The sequence below is a fragment of the Oreochromis niloticus genome, linkage group LG3 (assembly GCF_001858045.2).
Source record: "Oreochromis niloticus isolate F11D_XX linkage group LG3, O_niloticus_UMD_NMBU, whole genome shotgun sequence".
In the NCBI taxonomy this organism is placed as follows: domain Eukaryota; kingdom Metazoa; phylum Chordata; class Actinopteri; order Cichliformes; family Cichlidae; genus Oreochromis; species Oreochromis niloticus.
Window position 1 is genome coordinate 6,477,621 of NC_031967.2, and position 19,875 is coordinate 6,497,495.

The 19,875-nt window shown below is 42.0% G+C and overlaps 1 protein-coding gene across 1 annotated transcript in view; it reads right to left on the minus strand.

Annotated features, from left to right (window-relative positions):
- Positions 1 to 19,875, minus strand: part of LOC100704358 (uncharacterized) — a 36,539-nt gene that overhangs the window by 14,754 nt on the left and 1,910 nt on the right. The window contains exon 3 of the mRNA XM_025905999.1: positions 1,704 to 1,808. Within this exon, the coding sequence (XP_025761784.1) occupies positions 1,704 to 1,808 (105 nt within the window). The remainder of the gene's footprint in view (positions 1 to 1,703; positions 1,809 to 19,875) is intronic.

Below are 19,875 nucleotides of genomic sequence, written 5' to 3' on the forward strand. Positions count from 1 at the left end.
AAAAATAACACTATGCGTCGCCAGGTGTTTCATCGGATTTGAGGTGTTTCCTCCTTTGACAGTATCACAGTAATCATAGACCTGAAAATGTGATTTTGCTGTTTTTGATGCTGAGCTTGAAGGGAAACACATATTTGGATACACCCTGAAAAGAGTGACATGGACCCACACTGTGGGCCAACAAACTGGACAAGGTATCTTAGGGGTTGAGTGCCATGTGGAATGGGAAGCAGTCAGGGATGGAGGCCTGGCATTAAATCACAGTTTGCCAAGTTTGGCTATAGTTAAATGGAATGTCATCTCTTTAGTGGGAAATGACCCTGCCCTATAACATTAGGTGAAGAGATACTGGCTAGATATAGTTGGGCTCAACTCACTGAACAGCAGAGGATTCTGGAATAAATTGCTAATATGGTCGCAGGCAAACATCTCTAGCTGTGAGTACAGCTCCACATACCACACGGCTGTCTTTTGGTTTTAATATAGGTTGTAATCACATTTTAATTAATTTACTTTTGTGTGGTTCATTTTAACAAAGGATTAGCCAGAATTCATCTATAAAGATATTATATCTGTTCATACAGAATGGTAGTTCATTTCAGTTTTTACACATAAGTTGTGAGCAAACCAGAAAAAAGTACAAATTTTTATGACTTCATCAGCTTTAATGAGATTTTGTGTGATTATATCAATGATCTTGTATTAAGATTTAAGTTAATTAATTAGAGCTTTCACTGCCAAGAGAAGAGACTGTAGCAGATGTCACAGTGACAAGACGAAACAACAAAGTGCAGCAACCAAACAACCGAATTCTTAGTCTAAAAAGCCCGATGCAGAGTCTGGCCTCACATGCTTGTAAAATGGTGCAGGACTTTTACCAGCAACAATGCCTGTAAAATAAGCATAAGAGATGCGATGAGATTTTCATTGACTGTCAGACCACAGTCACTGTCTCTTCCTGTTAAATAAGGTAAACTACATCTGTGTTACTATTACACCGCAGCAGAGCCTCACTCACTTTCACTATAAGATACTCTAAGCTATACATCAAAGTCCTCACTAGCTCGTCCCCCATCAACCATCAGACACACTGTTTTTGTCTCAAGTAACATAAAATGTGTGAGAGAGAGTTTGTGTTACTTTTCCTGTGAGTCTATCTCGTAGCAGCGTACACAACATTTGGCTCCAGCTCTCTCTGTGGTACAGGCCTTCTGATTTTTGCTCTGTGAGGGAAACTCAGTGCTGCATAGTTCATGGCATCAGAGTCCAAATTCTGTAAATGAAAATGTTCAAAGTCACTAATCCTGCACATTATTTATTTATCTCTTAACATCCACTAGGTCAGATACAATCTGACTAGACTGATGTGTAGGGTTAGACAAAATTCTGCCCTATTGAGAAAACAGATGACAGAAAGACTGTAATGTTTCATTTGAAACGCTGTAGCTCTTAGTTTGTAAAGATGTACAAATTTATTCAGTTACCACAACCCAAGACTGATTGCTGGTGACCAGTGGATGTTAATAGATGAATGAATCGGACAATATATAAATCAATCAATCTGAATCTACCGTTAAAACAGATTACCTCACTGCGTTGTGGATTCTGTCCATCATCTTGAGCTATTTGATAGAAAACCCACATCTGTCAGGTATTCACTAAAAACCTTTGCATGTTTAGTTTAAGTTTAAATAAGTCAATACCTGTATGAAATTTCCTGATCTTGAAAATCAGACCGATGATGACCAGTAGAAGGAAAACAGTTAAACTGCCCAGGATCATAGTGGATGGATTTTGTGATCTACTTTCTACAAGAAAGAGAAATAAATACATTATTTAATAAAAATAAATAATGGAAACAATAAATAAGACTATTCTTATTTTTTTGACAGGTACTACAAATAGTACATATCTTAATTATTGCTAATGAATCAATAGAGAAAAAATAAAAACAATCTTACCTTGAACCTTTAAAGTTGTTGCACCATAAACTATAAACTTTTCATAACTGTCCTCACCACAGAAATACAGCCCAGAGTCATTTTCTTATAACATATAAGGCTTTTGCCTTTTTGAAAATATGAAAGGTACAATTTTGTAATGAATTAAGTGTACCAGTTAAACAATGTGTCATGAAAAAGGCTGTGTAGCAGGTAAGAGGCAGGACCCAAATGCAGGACTCTCAGAGAATGGACTTAAACTCAAAATGCAGCTTTATTCACTGAAAACACGTTTCAAGGCATTAACTTTACAAAACAAACCAAAAACCTCAAACATGAGCTAGAAACTTAACTGAACTCAAGAAACTAAAAACTAAGGAACGTGAGCTAGAAAAAACAACCAGGAACACAACAAGAAAACACACAGCAAAAAAGAGGGTAAGATGCAAAACAGAGCAAGGAAAAAACAGGATTAAATACACACTAGAGCAATCAGGGAATGGGAGACAGGAGGGAAACACAGCTGGGAGAAACCAGACAAAAAGGCAATATTGAGCAAAAACATGTACATTATAACAAGTTAAAATGTTTGGTGACAAAAATATGTTGACAAGACCAATGTCACATAAGAAACCATGTTCTTCTGCCTGTTTTTCTAAGTTTCAGCTGAAGTTTTTTTTATCCTGGCCACTGCAAGGGTCCAATCTAGATGCAACAAAGGAGTGCTAATCTGTAGTCCCAGTAACTTGGGTCACCCTCTCAGTGTACGTTAAATTTAGGAAAACATCGTCAAATGATCATCTTTTCCATTACATTCACAACTTACCATTTTTAACTTGAGATAACTTTAGCCTGTTCAAAAACACATACTACACAAGTTCACAGACTACAGGTAATAACAGTATCTAGTATCCATATATATATATATATGGATACTAGATACTAGATTCTGTAAAAAGAAACAAGATAATTTTCTTATAAATTTGTCTTTGACTATGTCTTTGAATTGAATAAGTGGACTTTTTAAATTAAACATGAAGAGATAGGACCGAGTTCCTTAAGCCTCATTTTGACAACAAGGCAAATGATGACCTTAGTAAGAACAACAGTCACAGCGGTCAGAATTAAGCTCGTCAGGTTAGTTGTTTCATCAGCTCCTTCTACAAGAGACATGCCCACATTTGACTTGAATAACACATTTTGTGCAAAAATTGAAAAGATTCTTCAAATGTGATCCAACCTCTTCACAGTACTGCATTACAATCTGACTGTGTTGATGTAAGATACACATCTGTTTCCTTTGGTTAACTCTCATATGAAATGTTACATCATTCTTACCTTGAACCTTTAGATATGTTGAGTTGACGATCACTGGGTGTCCGCTTGTATAATATCCACAGAAATACAACCCAGAATCAGACAAATCCACTTTTTTGATTTTGAGGAAGATAGTCGAGATGTTGGATGTCAATTCAATTTTTTCACGTTCAGTTCCATTGCAGAGAACACTGGGCTGAGCAAAATTATAAATTGATGAAATACAAATAGGCAAGGTTTGGTTGACTAGTCTGAACCAGATTGTGTGAGTAGGAAAACTGGAAAAGTTGGAGCACAGCAGTGTGGCATTTTCTCCAGGCTGGACTTCCACAGTCTGAGAATCTGAGAGGGAGATCCAGCCTGAAACAAACAGCAAAGAAATGCAGTTCTGAGCTGTTAAGACCAAAACAGATACTAATAGACCTCAACAGTTTTAGTAGCTCATAAATACAGTTTTTCTTCTGGTTATTAAGTAAAACATTACCCTCACCCATGAAATTCATTTGGAGAAAGATTCATTGCCAGTAATAATAATGGATTGGATTTCATATAGCGCTTTTCAAGGCACCCAAAGCGCTTTACAATGCCACTATTCATTCACTCTCACATTCACACACTGGTGGAGGCAAGCTACGGTTGTAGCCACAGTACTTACCAAGGCTGAAGAGAAGTACAGCTGTTCTCATATTAAAGCTCATCGCTCTTCTTAATAACTGAGCTTCACTAAGGAAGTTTCAATAAAGAACAACTTCTATCTGTCTCGCCACTGAGATACAATAACTTGCCCACAAAATGTTGCAGCACAAACATCTGCAGGAGCACTAAAATGAATGAGGTGTGTTTTGCCTGTTTCGTAACACGCATTGTTAACACCTTCACCACTTCTTTGGATGGTGATCTCACTGCTTTGAAGCTCAGTCCCAGCATATAATATTGTAGATTTTTAAAGCATGTACCGAGACTGAGGCCAACATTGTCATCAAATCTTTAGAAGATTTTTTTTCCAAGCACAGTTTTCCTGTAATATATTAGTAGAAGACAAAAAAATGCATTAACAGATTTGACAGAAGATAAAAGATCGGAATTATTTCAGTAAAATCATAATGAATACATAAATTTACCACTGACTAGATTACGAGTAGTTTCTTTCATATACATACAAATACAAATACTCTTACTTGTCTTTTTATTAGGTGTACCTTACCTGGGAGGACTCCCACCCCACACTTCCCCACCCGCCTTTGTGGTAACAATGCTGTGGTATAGATTCAGCAAAGCTGCTAGAATCAGTCTTTCATGTACATTAAGGCAGCATCATTTCACTGCTGCAGATTTAATGATGGAATCATGTATGATATTTGGAGACTGTGGAAACCATTAAAGTCATGTCAATGAAAGCAGTTTGAGATCATATGAAATTTGTGACATGCTGCATTATCCCACTGCCTTGTTTCTCAGACTGTGGGGTTGGCCCGCCAATGGATGATGGCTTATGGTGGGGTGCCACAGCTAAATGACCATCAACAGATCCTCTTACTTCTGGTTATATGCATTAAACCTGTTGATCTAAACAGCCCAAAAGAAAGACATCAAGCGTTTGCGCGAAAGCAACGCAGCTTATTTGCATGTGGTTTTAATGCAGAGCTTAATGTTCATCTTGCTGTGGCTTTCAGTTTAGCTGATGCACCATTTTGTCACCATGGCGGAAGATGGTGGGTGGAGGGGCACAATCTGTAGCATGTTCATGACGGTCATGAAAGAAAGCTGCGCCCTTTGTATTTCACTCTTACAGTCACTGTTAAACAAAATTAACAGTAAACTGAAATCACTTTTATGTGTTTTATCCTAAAACTTGACTACATGAATTTGGAAAAAAGAAAAGAAAGGAAAACACTGTTGACATTGTTGTTGGCAAACATTAAGGCTGTACTCATACTAAGCAATTCAAATTGTTCTTAACCATGCTTGCTTTAATGTTCCTTCATCTACAAACTGTTGAACTGTTTTTCTGACCTCATTGGCTTTACACAACAGGTTAGGAAAAGATATGCTTGGGGTGTAGTTGCCACAATGGAGAGTAATTCTTCAGATTAGCAATAGGTAGATCTCAGCTTCCGAATTCCAATTAAAGTCAAAAACACAAAAATTACAGGAGAGGAACAAAGTTCTATGCCAGCTGTTTTATTGAACAGTATAGCTCAGCAAAACAGAAGGAAAAGCAAAGCTCCCCTAGGGTGTTTGCAGTAAGCGCATGCAGGTAGGGACCAACCCCACGGACAGACAGCATGAAAAAGCCCCGAGGGCTTTCCCAGGCCCCCTTTTAAAGGTACCAGTAGTCCCACTTCCTGCTGCTGAGTAACTTTCCCACGCGCCCAGGAACAGCAGGTGCAGGGTCAAGTACCGGCCAGAGTTCACACGGGGCCCTGGCTGAGGGCCCGGCCCAAAGTGACACCCCTGGGTTAACCCTTTGCTTTACCTTCTGACAACAGGTCACAACATGGTCAAAGGTCACACATTAGTACAGCAAATAGCATAGTTTTTGTAATAATCTTATGATATCCATGTGAATAATACTTGGCCTAACTACATCAAATATATGAGTTAAATGCATAACATAAAAATAAAACACTCCAGTGTAGGTTTATAGTGTGTGTGTGTGTGTACAGGACAGTGAAGATATGCCTCATGAGTGTGCTGCATGACTTGTGGGTGTGTGTGTGTGTGTGTGCGTGTGTGTGTGTGTGTGTGTATGTGTGTGTGTGTGTGTGTGTGTGTGTGTGTGTGAACCACTGCATGCCTAAAACGCCACATGAAAGTTATTCAGATCGATATATAAGTACAAAAATCCATCATGTTAGATTTATAGGTATACATGTCATACAAAAATCCACTACAGGGGTAAAATAAGTCCTTTCTTGGATCAGTATTGCTATAACCTTGTGCTTTTGCTGCAGAACAGCAGCTTTGACAGTGATTTTAATCATTGACCTGGGAATGCTACTTTGCTGTTTTTGATGCTGAGCTCGAAGGGAAACACATATCTGGATTCAGCCTGAAAGAGTGACATGACAAACTGGACATGATATCGTATTGAGTTCCATGTGGAATGGTAAGCAGTCAGGGATGGAAGCCTGGCAATCAAATCACAGTATGCTAAGTTTAGCTTTAGATAAATGGAAAGTCATCTCTTTAGAATTAGTTTCCACAAGTTCATCTGCTAACCCACCTTAGTGCTTGGACTTCTAGTTTCGTAGTTCTAGTTTATGCTTACCTTGTATTTCCTTGTGTTTTAGTCTTTTCATTGACCTCCAATTCTCCAACGTGGCTGCACTCTCACTTACCTGGACGCTGGTCATTGCTGTGCATCACAAGTCACAGTTTCATGCTTCTCGCTTCATCTGCCTGCCCTCCTGTCACCATCGTCCTGGATGACTGGATCACCCAGGCTGGACTCACTGCTCATGCTCACACCATCTCAATTGTAAAAAGGCTTTCATGGCAAAAAGGCTAGCAAGGTTATTGATGGCAAGGTTGATGGCCATGTTACTCTGAAATTCCATTTTTTGAAAGCTATTAAAACATAATGACAGTGGGGTTCTCTACATGGAGTTTACAATAGCCAGAGGATTATCCAAAATTCACCACTAAATATATTATATCTGTTCATACAGAATGGTAGTTCAGTTTAATTTTACACATAAGTTGTGAGCAAACCAGAAAAAAACTCAAACACATTTTGATGACTTATGTTTTATTACAACCTGCAAGTCTGTTGCTTCAGCTTTAATGAGATTTTATGTGTGATTATATACATGCATTTTTGCATTAAGATTCAAGTTCAAAATTTAATTACAGCTTTAACTGCCCAGAGAAGAGTCTGTAGCTCTGGCAGGTGGATGTCACAGTGGCAAGACTTTGCACCAACCAAACAACCAAAAAAAGCTGATGCAGAGTCTGGCCTCACATACTTGTAAAAAGCTGCAGGACTTTTACCAGCAACAAAGCCTGTAAAATAAGCCTCAGACATGAGATGAGTCTCTTCCTGTCAAACAAGGTAAACTACATCTGTGTTACTATTACACTACAGCAGAGCATCACTCATTTTCACTATAAGACAATCTAAGCTATACAACAAAGTCCTCACTAGCTCGTCCCCCATCAACCATCAGACACACTATTTTTATCAACTAACAACATAATGTTTGAGAGAGTTTTTGTGTTGCTTTTCCTGTGAGTCTATCTCGTAGCAGCGTACACAACATTTGGCTCCAGCTCTCTCTGTGGTACAGGCCTTCTGATTTTTGCTCTGTGAGGGAAACTCAGTGCTGCATAGTTCATGGCATCAGAGTCCACATTCTGTAAACGAAAATGTTCAAAGTCATTAATCCTGCACATTATTCATTTATCTCTACACATCCACTAAGTCAGAGGCAATCTGTGTAGACTGATGTGTAGAGTTAGACAAAATTCTGCCCTATTGGGAATACAGACGACACAAAGACTGTAATGTTTCATTTGAAATTCATTTGGATCTTTTAGTTTCTAAAAATGTACATTTTCAGTGACAGAACTCAACCTAATTCAAGACTGATTGCTGGTGACCAGTGAATGTTAATAGATGAATGATTGAATCAGACAATATATAAATCAATCAATCTGAATCTCCAGTTAAAACAGATTACCTCACTGCGCTGTGGATTCTGTCCATCATCTTCAGCTATTTAATAGAAAAGCTACATCTGTTAGTTATTCACTCAAAACTGTTGCATGTTTAGTTTAAGTTTAACTAAATATATACCTGTATAAAATTTCCTGATCTTGACAATCAGACCGATGATGACCAGGAGAAGGAAAACAGTTAAACTGCCCAGGATCATAGTGGATGGATTTTGTGATCCATCTTCTACAAGAAAGAAAACTAAATTACATTATTTAATAAAAATAAATAATTGGAACAATAAATAACAGTATTCTTATGTTTTTTTTGACAGGTACTACAAATAGTACATATCTTAATTATTGCTAATGAATCAACAGAGAGAAAAAATCAGTCTTACCTTGAACCTTTAAATTTGTTGCACCATAAACTATAAACTTTTCATAACTGTCCTCACCACAGAAATAAAGCCCAGAGTCAGATGAATCCACTTGTTTGATCTCAAGAAATAGGACAGAGATGTTGGATGTCATGTTGAATTTGCTATTTTGAAATCCTTCATAAAAAGTCACATTGTCCTCAGGGCTGAACATAGATGAGATCTTGCCTTTTCTGTTTGTCATTCTGAACCAGGATAAGTGAACATGTTGACTGCTAAGGTTGGAGCACTGCAGCGTGACTTCTTCACCGGGCTGAACCTCCACAGTGTGAAGCTCGAAGGCTAAGACAGAGATCCAACCTGGAACAAACAACGAGCATTAATGACATGTACGTAAGGTTCAGTCCTGCTGGATTACTGTATTGAAGTAAATGTAAAAAAGTGACAGATGTACTTACTGAAGGTCCAGAGTAAAACTGGTTTCATGTTCATCATTGTGACAAGCACCACCTCAATGTCACTAACTGAACTGTGCTCCAGTAAAAGTGATCTGTACATAAAGAGGCGGGCTGTGCTTCAGTTAGTCAGACTGACAGTGACGGTGCTTTTAGGGGCACCAGTGCAAACTGACACTGAGTAAGAAAAACTGGGTTTTATTAAAATCCAGTGTGATATTATTTTCATGTAAGTAAAGTTTCTGCAAAGCGCTGTTTACAAAAGACACGTCAGTAAATTTATACAGTATTAGATATTCTTTGTTGCATTTGTATATTTATCACAGTTATTATTCAGTTGTTGATTTTGTTACTGTTCACAAGTTTTGGTGCAGACTGTTCACTTCACATCTGTCTACAGACATCAAGTTTAAGTGTAATTTCAATAAGTAAGCTCTTTAATCACTCATTTGCTTTCCCGGTGATTGTCTGCTGGTCTATTCTTTATCTCACCTCCACTTTCCCACACTGTAAAACTCAATTTTGAAATCATTGCTCCAGTCCAATCATCTTTTTGCCCGCCTTCTTCAAGTCAGTAAGCCTCCATTCTGTGTACTTGAAATCACACTGCTCATCTTGCATTCTCACTTGTGGCCTGCTTCGTAGGGACCCTCCAAGTCACTCAGTGCTCCAGCCAAGCCTCCATCCTACCTTCAGCACTACACTCTGGAGGGTCCTGTCCTAATTCCAAACCCTACTTTGATTCAGTTCTGCTGTAATGAACCACTGAGTCTAATTGCCAAATACCATCATTGAATTCTGTTTATCAATAAATGATGTTCAGTTAAATGTTCCATGTTCCGTCTTGTATCTAACGCTGCTCTCTGTCCTCAGTTCCTACAGGATTCTCCTTCTGCCACGCTCACACTTCAGTGCTTGTCCGATTTAGTCCATGTACTACAGTCAGGTCTCAAATCAAGGACTTCCATACTCATCTCGTTCACCCGTCTGCCCTCCTGCCTGTTGTCACTCCTCTGGGACTGGATCTCCTCCTTCACTCTGCTCACCCCACTGGACACTCTCACGAAAACTTCACCAGGACTCACCACCTCCAATCTGCAAGTAAGCACATCCAATGGCTAATCATTCACTTGCCTTCCTGCCCAGTAGCCTCCCTTTACTCTGTTGCAGATCTCTCCATTCTTTGGCTCTCTGTGTGCTCCCTGTGTTTAAGCGTTTCTCCCCTCTTGCCCTTCTTCAGCTCTAGGCCCCAAAAGTTCACTTAGTATTTCATAAGGAGTTACCTGCGCAGTGATGCTAATGTTAATGATAAATTAAACCAATAGCTCCATAAAATTCACAGTGACATCAGTCTGCACGCCAGGAGAGGTAATGACAGAAAGCTTGGCCATGATAATGCAAGTGAGGTTTATTAAATTCAAATGTATCTTACTGTGACACTTTCACCTGGTGTGGTTTTGATGTCTAACTTCACATCTTAAAACGTAAAAAAAATTTAGCAGACTAAAGGCTGTGCAAATGTCACCTTACTATAGCTGAGAGCAGTGAAGCGAGTTTGTGAAGTTAGGTGTGACCAAGTACTGCAGAGTGCAGTGAAATAATGTAAAGGTAATTTACCACCAGCATCATGTGACCTGGCCTATGTTTGCTGAGCACACGGGAAAAAGCACTCTGAGCAGCTCTTCTAACTAACTCAACTCAGTCTCCTCTGTCTCTGAACAAAGTAGCAGCTGCATAGTGACCATAAAAGTTCCATGATCATATCAACCAAAACTGACAGTATACACAGTCCTTATTAGTATGTACTGTATGTGCATCTGCCTGTTTAATACTTCATGAGTCAACCTTTCCCGTCAGTTTAATTTTAACCTGGATTGAATTGGATCAGTTTAAACAGACCCGTTTCCTTCTTTGTTTTGACACAAAAACAAAACTAAATTAGAGGATGTAAGAATTCTGAGACCAAGATCACAATACAAATACAGCCGAACACGTACCAACAACAACACTGCAGGACCTAGTTCAGCTTTTAAGCCAGCAAGGCGTGATTGCGGACGCCGCTCAGGTGCATCTGTCTTCCCCGCAGCGGTACCGCAGACTACATCCCGCCACATATATGTATATATGTAGATTAATATATATGAGTTTTTGGCCATGATTCTTTCTTAAATTCATTTTATTTATTTGTTAAGAGCTACATTTTGGGGTGGGTCATTCACAGATGCTTTCTGTGATGCAATTCGAGTCCTTGTTGTTTGTTAGTGCTCAGAAGTCATCTGGTCTTCGTATTGCCCTGGCTACTTGCCTTGATTTCTGCTGAAGATGGCTTATTGTCAAGGTTGACTGAACAGACTCGGGTGCAGACTTGAGGAAAAGTGCAAAGATGGTTTATTTACAAAACACAGAGTGACCATATACAGAACGTGAAGGGAGTTCAGCGGTTCCAGGGTTCCACAGGGTATGGTGAAGAGAATTCCACACACACTCTCCGATATGTTCCCACACTCCTCTTCAGCCACGCCACTCCACTCTTGCAACTTCACTCACGGTCAGGAAATCCAGGGATTAGAATCAAGGACGTGACCAGGAAATTTATATATAGAACAGATGAAAAATTCAGACCAGGAATATCGCAAAGAAGCACGAGAGTGGGTTTGAGCTGGGCTACACTAACGTGAGTAGTACAGTCTTCCATCAACGAGAAGCACCGAGCCACTGACTTAAAAAGTTGCCGGGAGTAGCAGGATAATGAGCCACAGGTGAGTACCTGCTTCCAGGTGTGTTGGCCAAAAATGGAAGCCCACAGTGAGCTCCGCACAGGGGAGGAGGAGACAGTAGAGAGAGCAAGAGAGAAGAAAAACAATAACAAATACCTGAAGCCTTATTGAGCTGGCCGGGCAGACACAGGGACCATGACACTTACAGTTGAAATGTGTCCATTTATTGCACTATAAGAAATATAGTGATGTGTCTTCATTGAGTACATTTTTTTCTTTTTTCTGATGTGTGAACTGAACTAAAGGTTTTTAACCTGTATCATTCCTTGCATTACTGCTTGACCAATGGCTGATTGGATGCTTAGACTAATAAGCAGAAAAGTGCAAGTGCTCCTAAAAATACCAATTATCAACTTCAAAAGGAAAGCAATCAAATTCAATTCATTACTGGTTTAATGTGTGTGTGTACTGTACGGCCACATGTCTGGTTGTGCATTAAATACACAAAGAAACTTACATAGCAGGTAGAATAAATCTACAGTTTAGAGTCTTCTTGATGCATTCTCACTCATCCAGGTAAGTAAATCTCCAAAGGTCTGTGAAGGTTCTCAGTCATCCAGGTCATCGTAGTCAAAGGAGTTTGCAAAGAAAAGCGTCTGGACTTCTTTAAGTTGCTTGAAGACATTTCACCTCTCATCCGAGAAGCTTCTTCAGTTCTAAGGGTCAAATGGCCGAGAGTCCCAGATTTAAACCCAGTGGGAGTATCCCCCCAAGGAGGGACGAAGGACCCCCTGGTGATCCTCTAATCACATGCGCCAAGGTGTGAAAGCGGGTGTGGGACCTAATCAGCCAAGGTTCCGGGTGAGCTCATTGTGAAACCTGGCCCCACCTTGTCATGTGAATTCCTGAGGTCAGATGGCCCAGGATGTGAGTGGGCGTTAAGGCGTCTGGGGAGGGAACTCAAAACTGCTACCATCCTTGCACCTCTCGTGGGGAACACCCCACACCACATCAAGAACTCCACCGACTTCACCGACAAGGTCCAGAAACTTACCCTGGATCCAGATGAAACCATGGTGTCCTTTGATGTAGTCTCTCTCTTCACTTGCATACCCACCACAGAAGCAGTGGACACTGTCAGAAAACGACTACAAGAAGACAGCTCCTTGGAAGACAGGACCAACTTCACACCCGATCAGATTTGCACACTGTTAGATCTCTGCCTTACCACAACATACTTCAAATACAACGAAGGCTTCTACAGACAAAAACATGGATGTGCCATGGGCTCCCCTGTGTCACCTATTGTAGCCAACCTTTACATGGAGGAAGTGGAAAGAAAGGCTATTGGCTCTTTTAAAGGGAGAGTACCCAGCCACTGGTACAGATATGTAGATGACACCTGGGTCAAAATCAAGACACAAGAAGTGGAATCCTTCACTGCGCACATTAACGCCGTGGATAAAAACATCAAGTTCACCAGGGAAGACACAAAGGACAACTGTTTGCCTTTCCTGGACTGCGCGGTGCACATTGAAGAGAATGGCAACCTCAACATTGAAGTTTACCGGAAGCCCACACATGGACCAGTACCTCCTCTTTGACTCCCATCACCCTCTGGAACACAAACTTGGAGTAATTAGGACCCTACACCACCGGGCAGAACATGTTCCCTCTAAGCCTGAGGGAAAAAGAAGGAACACATTACATGTAAAGGAAGCACTGAAAACATGCGGTTATCCTAACTGGGCGTTCATAAAGTCAGCAAAGAGGCACAGAAAAGAAGATCAGACACCAGCGAGGGAGGATAAGAAAGACAGACGCAACAACGTTGTCATCCCCTATGTAGCCGGTGTATCAGAGAAACTCAGGAGAGTTTTCTCCAAGCACGACATCCCAGTGTACTTCAGACCCAGCAACACACTCAGACATAAACTGGTTCACCCGAAAGACAAAACTCCAAAACACAGACTGAACAACGTGGTGTATGCGGTACAGTGCAGCGAGGAATGCCCGGACCTCTACATTGGAGAGACCAAACAGCCACTTCACAAGCGTATGGCACAACATAGAAGAGCCACCTCCACGGGACAAGACTCAGCAGTCCACCTGCATCTTAAGGATAAAGGTCACTCTTTCGAGGATGCCAATGTTCACATATTGGACAGAGAGGACAGATGGTTTGAAAGAGGAGTGAAAGAGGCCATCTATGTCCACTGTGAGCGACCATCTTTGAACAGAGGCGGTGGTTTACGACACCAACTGTCTGCCATCTATAATCCAGTTTTGAGTTCCCTCCCCAGACGCCTTAACGCCCACTCACATCCTGGGCCATCTGACCTGAGGAATTCACATGACAAGGTGGGGCCAGGTTTCACAATGAGCTCACCCGGAACCCTGGCTGATTAGGTCCCACACCCGCTTTCACACCTTGGCGCATGTGATTAGAGGATCACCAGGGGGTCCTTTGTCCCTCCTTGGGGGGATACTCCCACTGGGTTTAAATCTGGGACTCTCGGCCATTTGACCTTAGAACTGAAGAAGCTTCTCGGATGAGAGGTGAAACGTCTTCAAGCAACTTAAAGAAGTCCAGACGCTTTTCTTTGCAAACTCCTTTGACTAAATCTCCAAAGATTGATTCTGTACATCTAGACGTAGCGTTTTGAGTGAGAGAAACATTTCGTCACTCATTCAAGTGACTTCTTCAGTCTCAGCTGACTGCAGGTTTCTCCAAACAGTACATTTGCATAATGACTGAAACCAGACTACTGAAGGAACAATGGGCTGGGAGGTCAGTTCCTTCATCATAATTATGCAAATCTCATGACCATTGATCAGAAACGACTGATCAGTGGCCATGAGTACCATTCACAGACTTTTTATAAGATTGGGGAAACCTGCAGTCAGCTGAGACTGAAGAAGTCACTTGGATGAGTGACGAAACATTTCTCCCACTGAAAATGCTACGTCCAGATGAACAGAATCAACCTTTGGAGATATGACCGTGGGTAGAATGGTGTTAAAGGCACTGGAGAAATCAAAGAACATGATTCTCACAGTGCTCCCAGTGGTCTCCGGGTGAGAGAGGGAACAATGTAGAAGGTGAATGATGGCATCATCTGCTCCAATGCCAGGCTGGTAGGCAAACTGAAGTGGGTCCAATGATGAGCTCACCAGGCGCCGAAGCTGAGCCAGGACCAGCCGCTCCAGGGTCTTCATCAGGTGGGATGTCAGAGCCACTGGCCTGTAGCTGTTGAATTCTTGGGGCATGGAATCTTTGGCACTGGTACAACACAGGAGGTTTTCCAGAGCTGTGGGACGGTTCCCAGCCTCAGGCTCAGGTTGAAGAGGTGCTCCATCACCCCACACAGTTGGTCTGCGCAGGTCCTGACGACCCTTTAGCTGATGCCATCTGGACCGCTGCCTTCCTGGCTTTAATCCTCCTCAGTTCTCTCCTAACCTGGGTGGTTGAGAGAGACAGGCTGGAGCCTTGTGTTGATTGTGTATTGGATGCTGTTGTTGGGGGTGGGGAGTGGTGAGCAGGGTGAGTAGAGGAGGTATGAAGTGTCTGAGGTGTCAGAGGTGGAACAGCAGTAGTGGGGGTGGGTGAGTCTGCAGACGATGTTGAAGACTGCCTCATGGATGAATCAAATCTGTTAAACAAATGACTCAGATCATTTGCCCACCTCACATCTCCTCCGGGCAGAGAGTTCTGACCTTTGTGGCCCGAGATGGTTCTGAGGCCTCTCCAGACTTCGCCAACGTTGTTTTGTTGGAGCTGGTTCTCCATCTTCTGCCTGTAGCTGCCCTTCCCATTCCTTATCAGTCCTCTCAGCTCTCTCTGCACCCTTTTCAGCTCCTCCTTGTCTCTGGATTTGAAGGCCCTCTTCTTCTGCTTAAGGATGGCTTTAATTTCTGGGGTAATCCAAGGTTTGTTGTTGGAGAAACACCGCACAGTCCTGGTAGGTATGGTGTTATCCACACAGAAGTTAATGTAGACCGTAACGCATGTCACAAGGCTGTCGATGTCCTCTCCGTGGTCGTCACAGATCACCTCCCACACAGTAGACTAAAAACAATCCTTAGGAGCCTCCTCGCTCTCCTCCAAACATCTCTGCACTGTGGGGGTGATTGGTGGATCCCTGCGCTCTAAGGGCTCATACACAGGAACAAGGTGCACCAGGTTGTGATCAGATCTGCACAGATCTGCCTCTTCTGCGTTGGCGTACAGTAAGTCCAGTGTTTTATTGTCTCTGGTTGGGCAGGTCACATACTGGGTGAAGGTGGGCAGTGTGGAATTCAGTGAGACATGATTAAAGTCCCCTGATATTAGGAGAAGGGCTCTCAGACATTGGGATGGCAGTCTGCTGACCACAGGGTGGAGAGAGTCACAGGCTGCATCTGAGTTGGCCGAGGGGGGCATACGCTGTTATCGCGATAACATGCGAGAATTCCCGGGGCAGGTAGTACTCATGCATGCTAATGGCTAACAGCTCAATGTCTCTGCTGCAGAGTTGTTCTTTCACAGTGATGTGCCCAGGGTTAAACCATCTGTCGATCACAAGCACTGCCATTCCCCCTCCTTTCCTCTTACCACTGTCTCTCGTCCTGTCCGCCCAGAGCAGCTGGAATCCAGGTAGCGTCACGCTCATGTCCGGAGTTAGCGGTGTTAGCCAGGAGTCCGTTAGCATCATGATGCTACATTGCCGGTACTCCCTCTGTGACTAGGTTAGCGATGTGAGCTCATCCATCTTATTGGGCAGCGATCTTACATTTCCAGTTATTAAAGAAGGGAGAGATGGTCTATAACGTCTCCTTCTTGGTCGACAGCGCTCCCTCCCAGCACGACACCCACGTCTTTTAGCAGCATAATGAGCCACAGGTGAGTACCTGCTTCCAGGTGTGTTGGCCAAAAACGGAAGCCCACAGTGAGCTCTGCCCAGGCGAGGAGGAGACAGTAGAGAGAGCGAGAGAGAAGAAAAACAGTCATGAATACCTGCAGCCTTATTAAGCCGGCCGGGCAGACACAGGGACCGTGACACTTATAGCTGAAATGTGTCCAGTTATTGCACTATAAGAAATATACTGATGCGTTTTCATTGAGTACAATTTTTTGTTTTTCTGATGTGTGAACTAAACTAAAGGTTTTTAACCTGTATCATTCCTTGCATTACTGCTTGACCAATGGCTGATTGGATGCTTAGACTAATAAGCAAAAAAGTGCAAGTGCTCCTAAAAATACCAATTATCAGCTTCATAAGGAAAGCAATCAAATTCAATACATTACTGGTTTAATGTGTGTGTGTACTGTACGGCCACATGTCTGGTTGTACATTAAATACATTAAGAAACTTAAATACCAGGTAGAATCAATCTACAGTTTACAGTCCCTCTGTCATTCCTGGTTGGCTCACTACTTTCTATCTGTGTCTCTCTCCTTTTTGCTCAACCTGTCCTCTGACTGACTCTATCTTGACTGAAAGGTTTGGTTATTTAGTTAAACATCAGCAGACTACTGAAGCACATTGACCAGTCTGTCTGGCACCAACAACCATGCCATATTCAAAATCCCTTAAATCACCTTTCTTCCCCATTTCTTAAAATTGTTAATTTAAGTATTATTATTTTTTTTACTAACACACGTTGTTTGAGTCAAATTGTTAAATGTTGCCATTGTGTTACTTAAATGTGTAAGTCTTAGTTCAAACTGTAGGATAAAAGACATTCCTTTGTTTCTGACCACCTCCCCAGCCAGTCTGTTGGTGGGTGTAGTGTTTTACATCTTATGTGAAGGTTCTGTTTTGTTGTTTAGTAAGCTAAACACACACACACACACACACACACACACACACACACACACATTCTCACAGAGGCATACACACACAGTACCTTATCTTTTGTGACCATAGGGGGGTTTTACAATGGGTGGTGCTTGTGTGTACTGTAACTGTTTTCAATAAAAATGCGGCAAGGAAGGCTGTTTATTTGATGCTGGCTAGGAGACGGGTGAGGAGTCTTTAGCTCCAAGAGCCTGGTTCCGACCAGCGTCCCTTGGTAGCAAGTAAAATCGCTGTTCGTCTTGCTTCCTTGTCGTTAACGGGAATAAGTTTCTAAACCAGCGGGGTGTGTGGAAGCGCAGACCCAACATTTATCTGGTCCTTCCGAGCCAGAGGCCAACACATTGCATCCACTGAGGAGGGAGAAACGAGACATCAAAGTCTGCTAGAAGCCAGGACGTCCGGGACGCCTGATGAAAGCCCTGGTGCTTAATTTTGTCGCCAGGCCGGTGAGTTAGCGTCTGAACTCCCCCCGGGTTGGATGGCAATTGACGGGATTCAGAGACTCTCCCCGTTAACGAGAAGCAACGCAAACAGTAAATACAGAAGGCCTTATGCGTCACCGTGACTGCAACATGTTGTCGGAACGGTCGCAAAGTGAGTTTCTCCACATTAAAATGGACTCGGGAGAAAGTCACTTATTGGGACAATCAGAAAGCGAGTCCCTGTCTAAAAGGATTCAGCGAGGTAATCCAGTCTAAATTCTTCTTCTTTTTTTTGAAATGGCATCATTTTGCTGAGGGTGGAAACAAAATGTGATGATAGATTCCACTATCAGCAATGAATGAATGAATGAATGAGTGAAAATTAAAATAGGGAACTGACTAGACTGATAAAGCTGACGAGTTGACAAGACTTGACTGACTTGACACCACTATGCAAGGTTAACCCCCACCCAGACATGACAAAGGGGTGGACGTATCAGTGTGTGTGTCTTTTGTTGCAGGAGCAGGAGGAGACCAGAGGAGGAAACTTTGGGTCACATGACTATGTGTCTGTGAGTTTACCAGCGGTGTGTTATTTATTGACCTAGTATTGCCAAATGCAGAGGTCACTGCGAGAAAGTGTGTATACACCTGCGCAGCGCTAACATTTACATTACTTTTTTACAGCAGAGGGTTAATCATGTGATTTAATCATGTGATTTACAGCAGGACAATTGGTTAATATTTTCTACAGGGTTACTGGTTACTGGGTTTTTGTGTGAAGGAAACTGTGTTGCAGGTTGTGTGTTAATTATCCAATTACACTGTGTTGTTGGGAAAACGTGAATGTTACAGTGGAAATGTGAATGCAGTGTGAGATATACTGTGTTTGAAACCAGTGTTACTTCTTCTTACAGCAGAGTGTTAACTTTATGGCTTTTTACAGAACCTCTGGAATCTGGATGACCCGGGCCTGACCTAGGATGCTACTGCTAATGTTTCTTTAAAAGTGCTTGTAAAGGATTGACCACAGACAGACAAGTGACATGAGAAAAAATACAATTTTCAGTGATTACAGAATAGTTTAATATGGGACTCATTATCTGACCACTATTGAGCTCATAGTGATAAAATAAGTGAGTGACAAACTTAAGGAAAGTCACTGATGAAGTTGAGATGATCAATGATTTGGAGCAAATTATGGCAAAAAAGTAGGGGTTTCATGATGTAGAATAAACCTGCACATGATACTTGTCTCTGTGATGCTGAATACTTTATTACTCTTATGAGCTACAGTTGTTTGCAAATGTGAGGTTTGTTTTAACTTACAGGGTTTTGTCCTACAGGCAAGGATACAGGCTCCAGGTGGAGCTGGGAATTAAACAAACTTTAACATTTAACCACTGACTAATGTTTTGACACAGGGTTACAGGTTTGGAGTGGAGCTTCTCCAAGAGGGAAACCCTGGAGAATTTTTCAGAGAGAATGTACAACATTCTTGTGCATGTCTCATTGTGTGGAGTTGACACATGGCAAGAGCCGTGTGGCAAAAGAGGAGTATCAATTTTTAACTTGCAAGTGTCGTGAGAAGGAGCGACTGCAGGGGATCCTCCACAAGATGGAAGCTGAGGCCAGGAGAGAGGCTTCAGGAGGATCAGTGAGGAGCAGAGATCACCTTCAGCACAGCAGATATCCCACAGAGAGCTGTGCTACTGGGCATCCAGAAGATCGTCAAGAGGAGACTTTGAACAGCAAACATCCAGAAGGAGTGAAAGAGATTTGACGTTGACGTTGAGGTAGTAAAGTAAAATCGTTGTCCGTCTTGCTTCCTTGTCGTTAACGGGAATAGGTTTCTAAACCAGTGGGGCCTGTGGAAGCGCAGACCCAACACACTTAAATATACTTAAACTGTTGAATTATTTTTCTGATATAGTTGGGCTCAACTCACTGAACAACATAGGATTCTGGAATATATTGCTAATATGGTCGCAGGCAAACATCTCTGGCTGTGAGTACAGCTCCACATACCACACGGTTGTCTTTTGGTTTTAATATAGGTTATAATCACATTTTAATTAATCTACTTATGTGTGGTGCATTTTAACAGAGGATTAGCAGGAATTCATCAATAAAGATATTATATCTGTT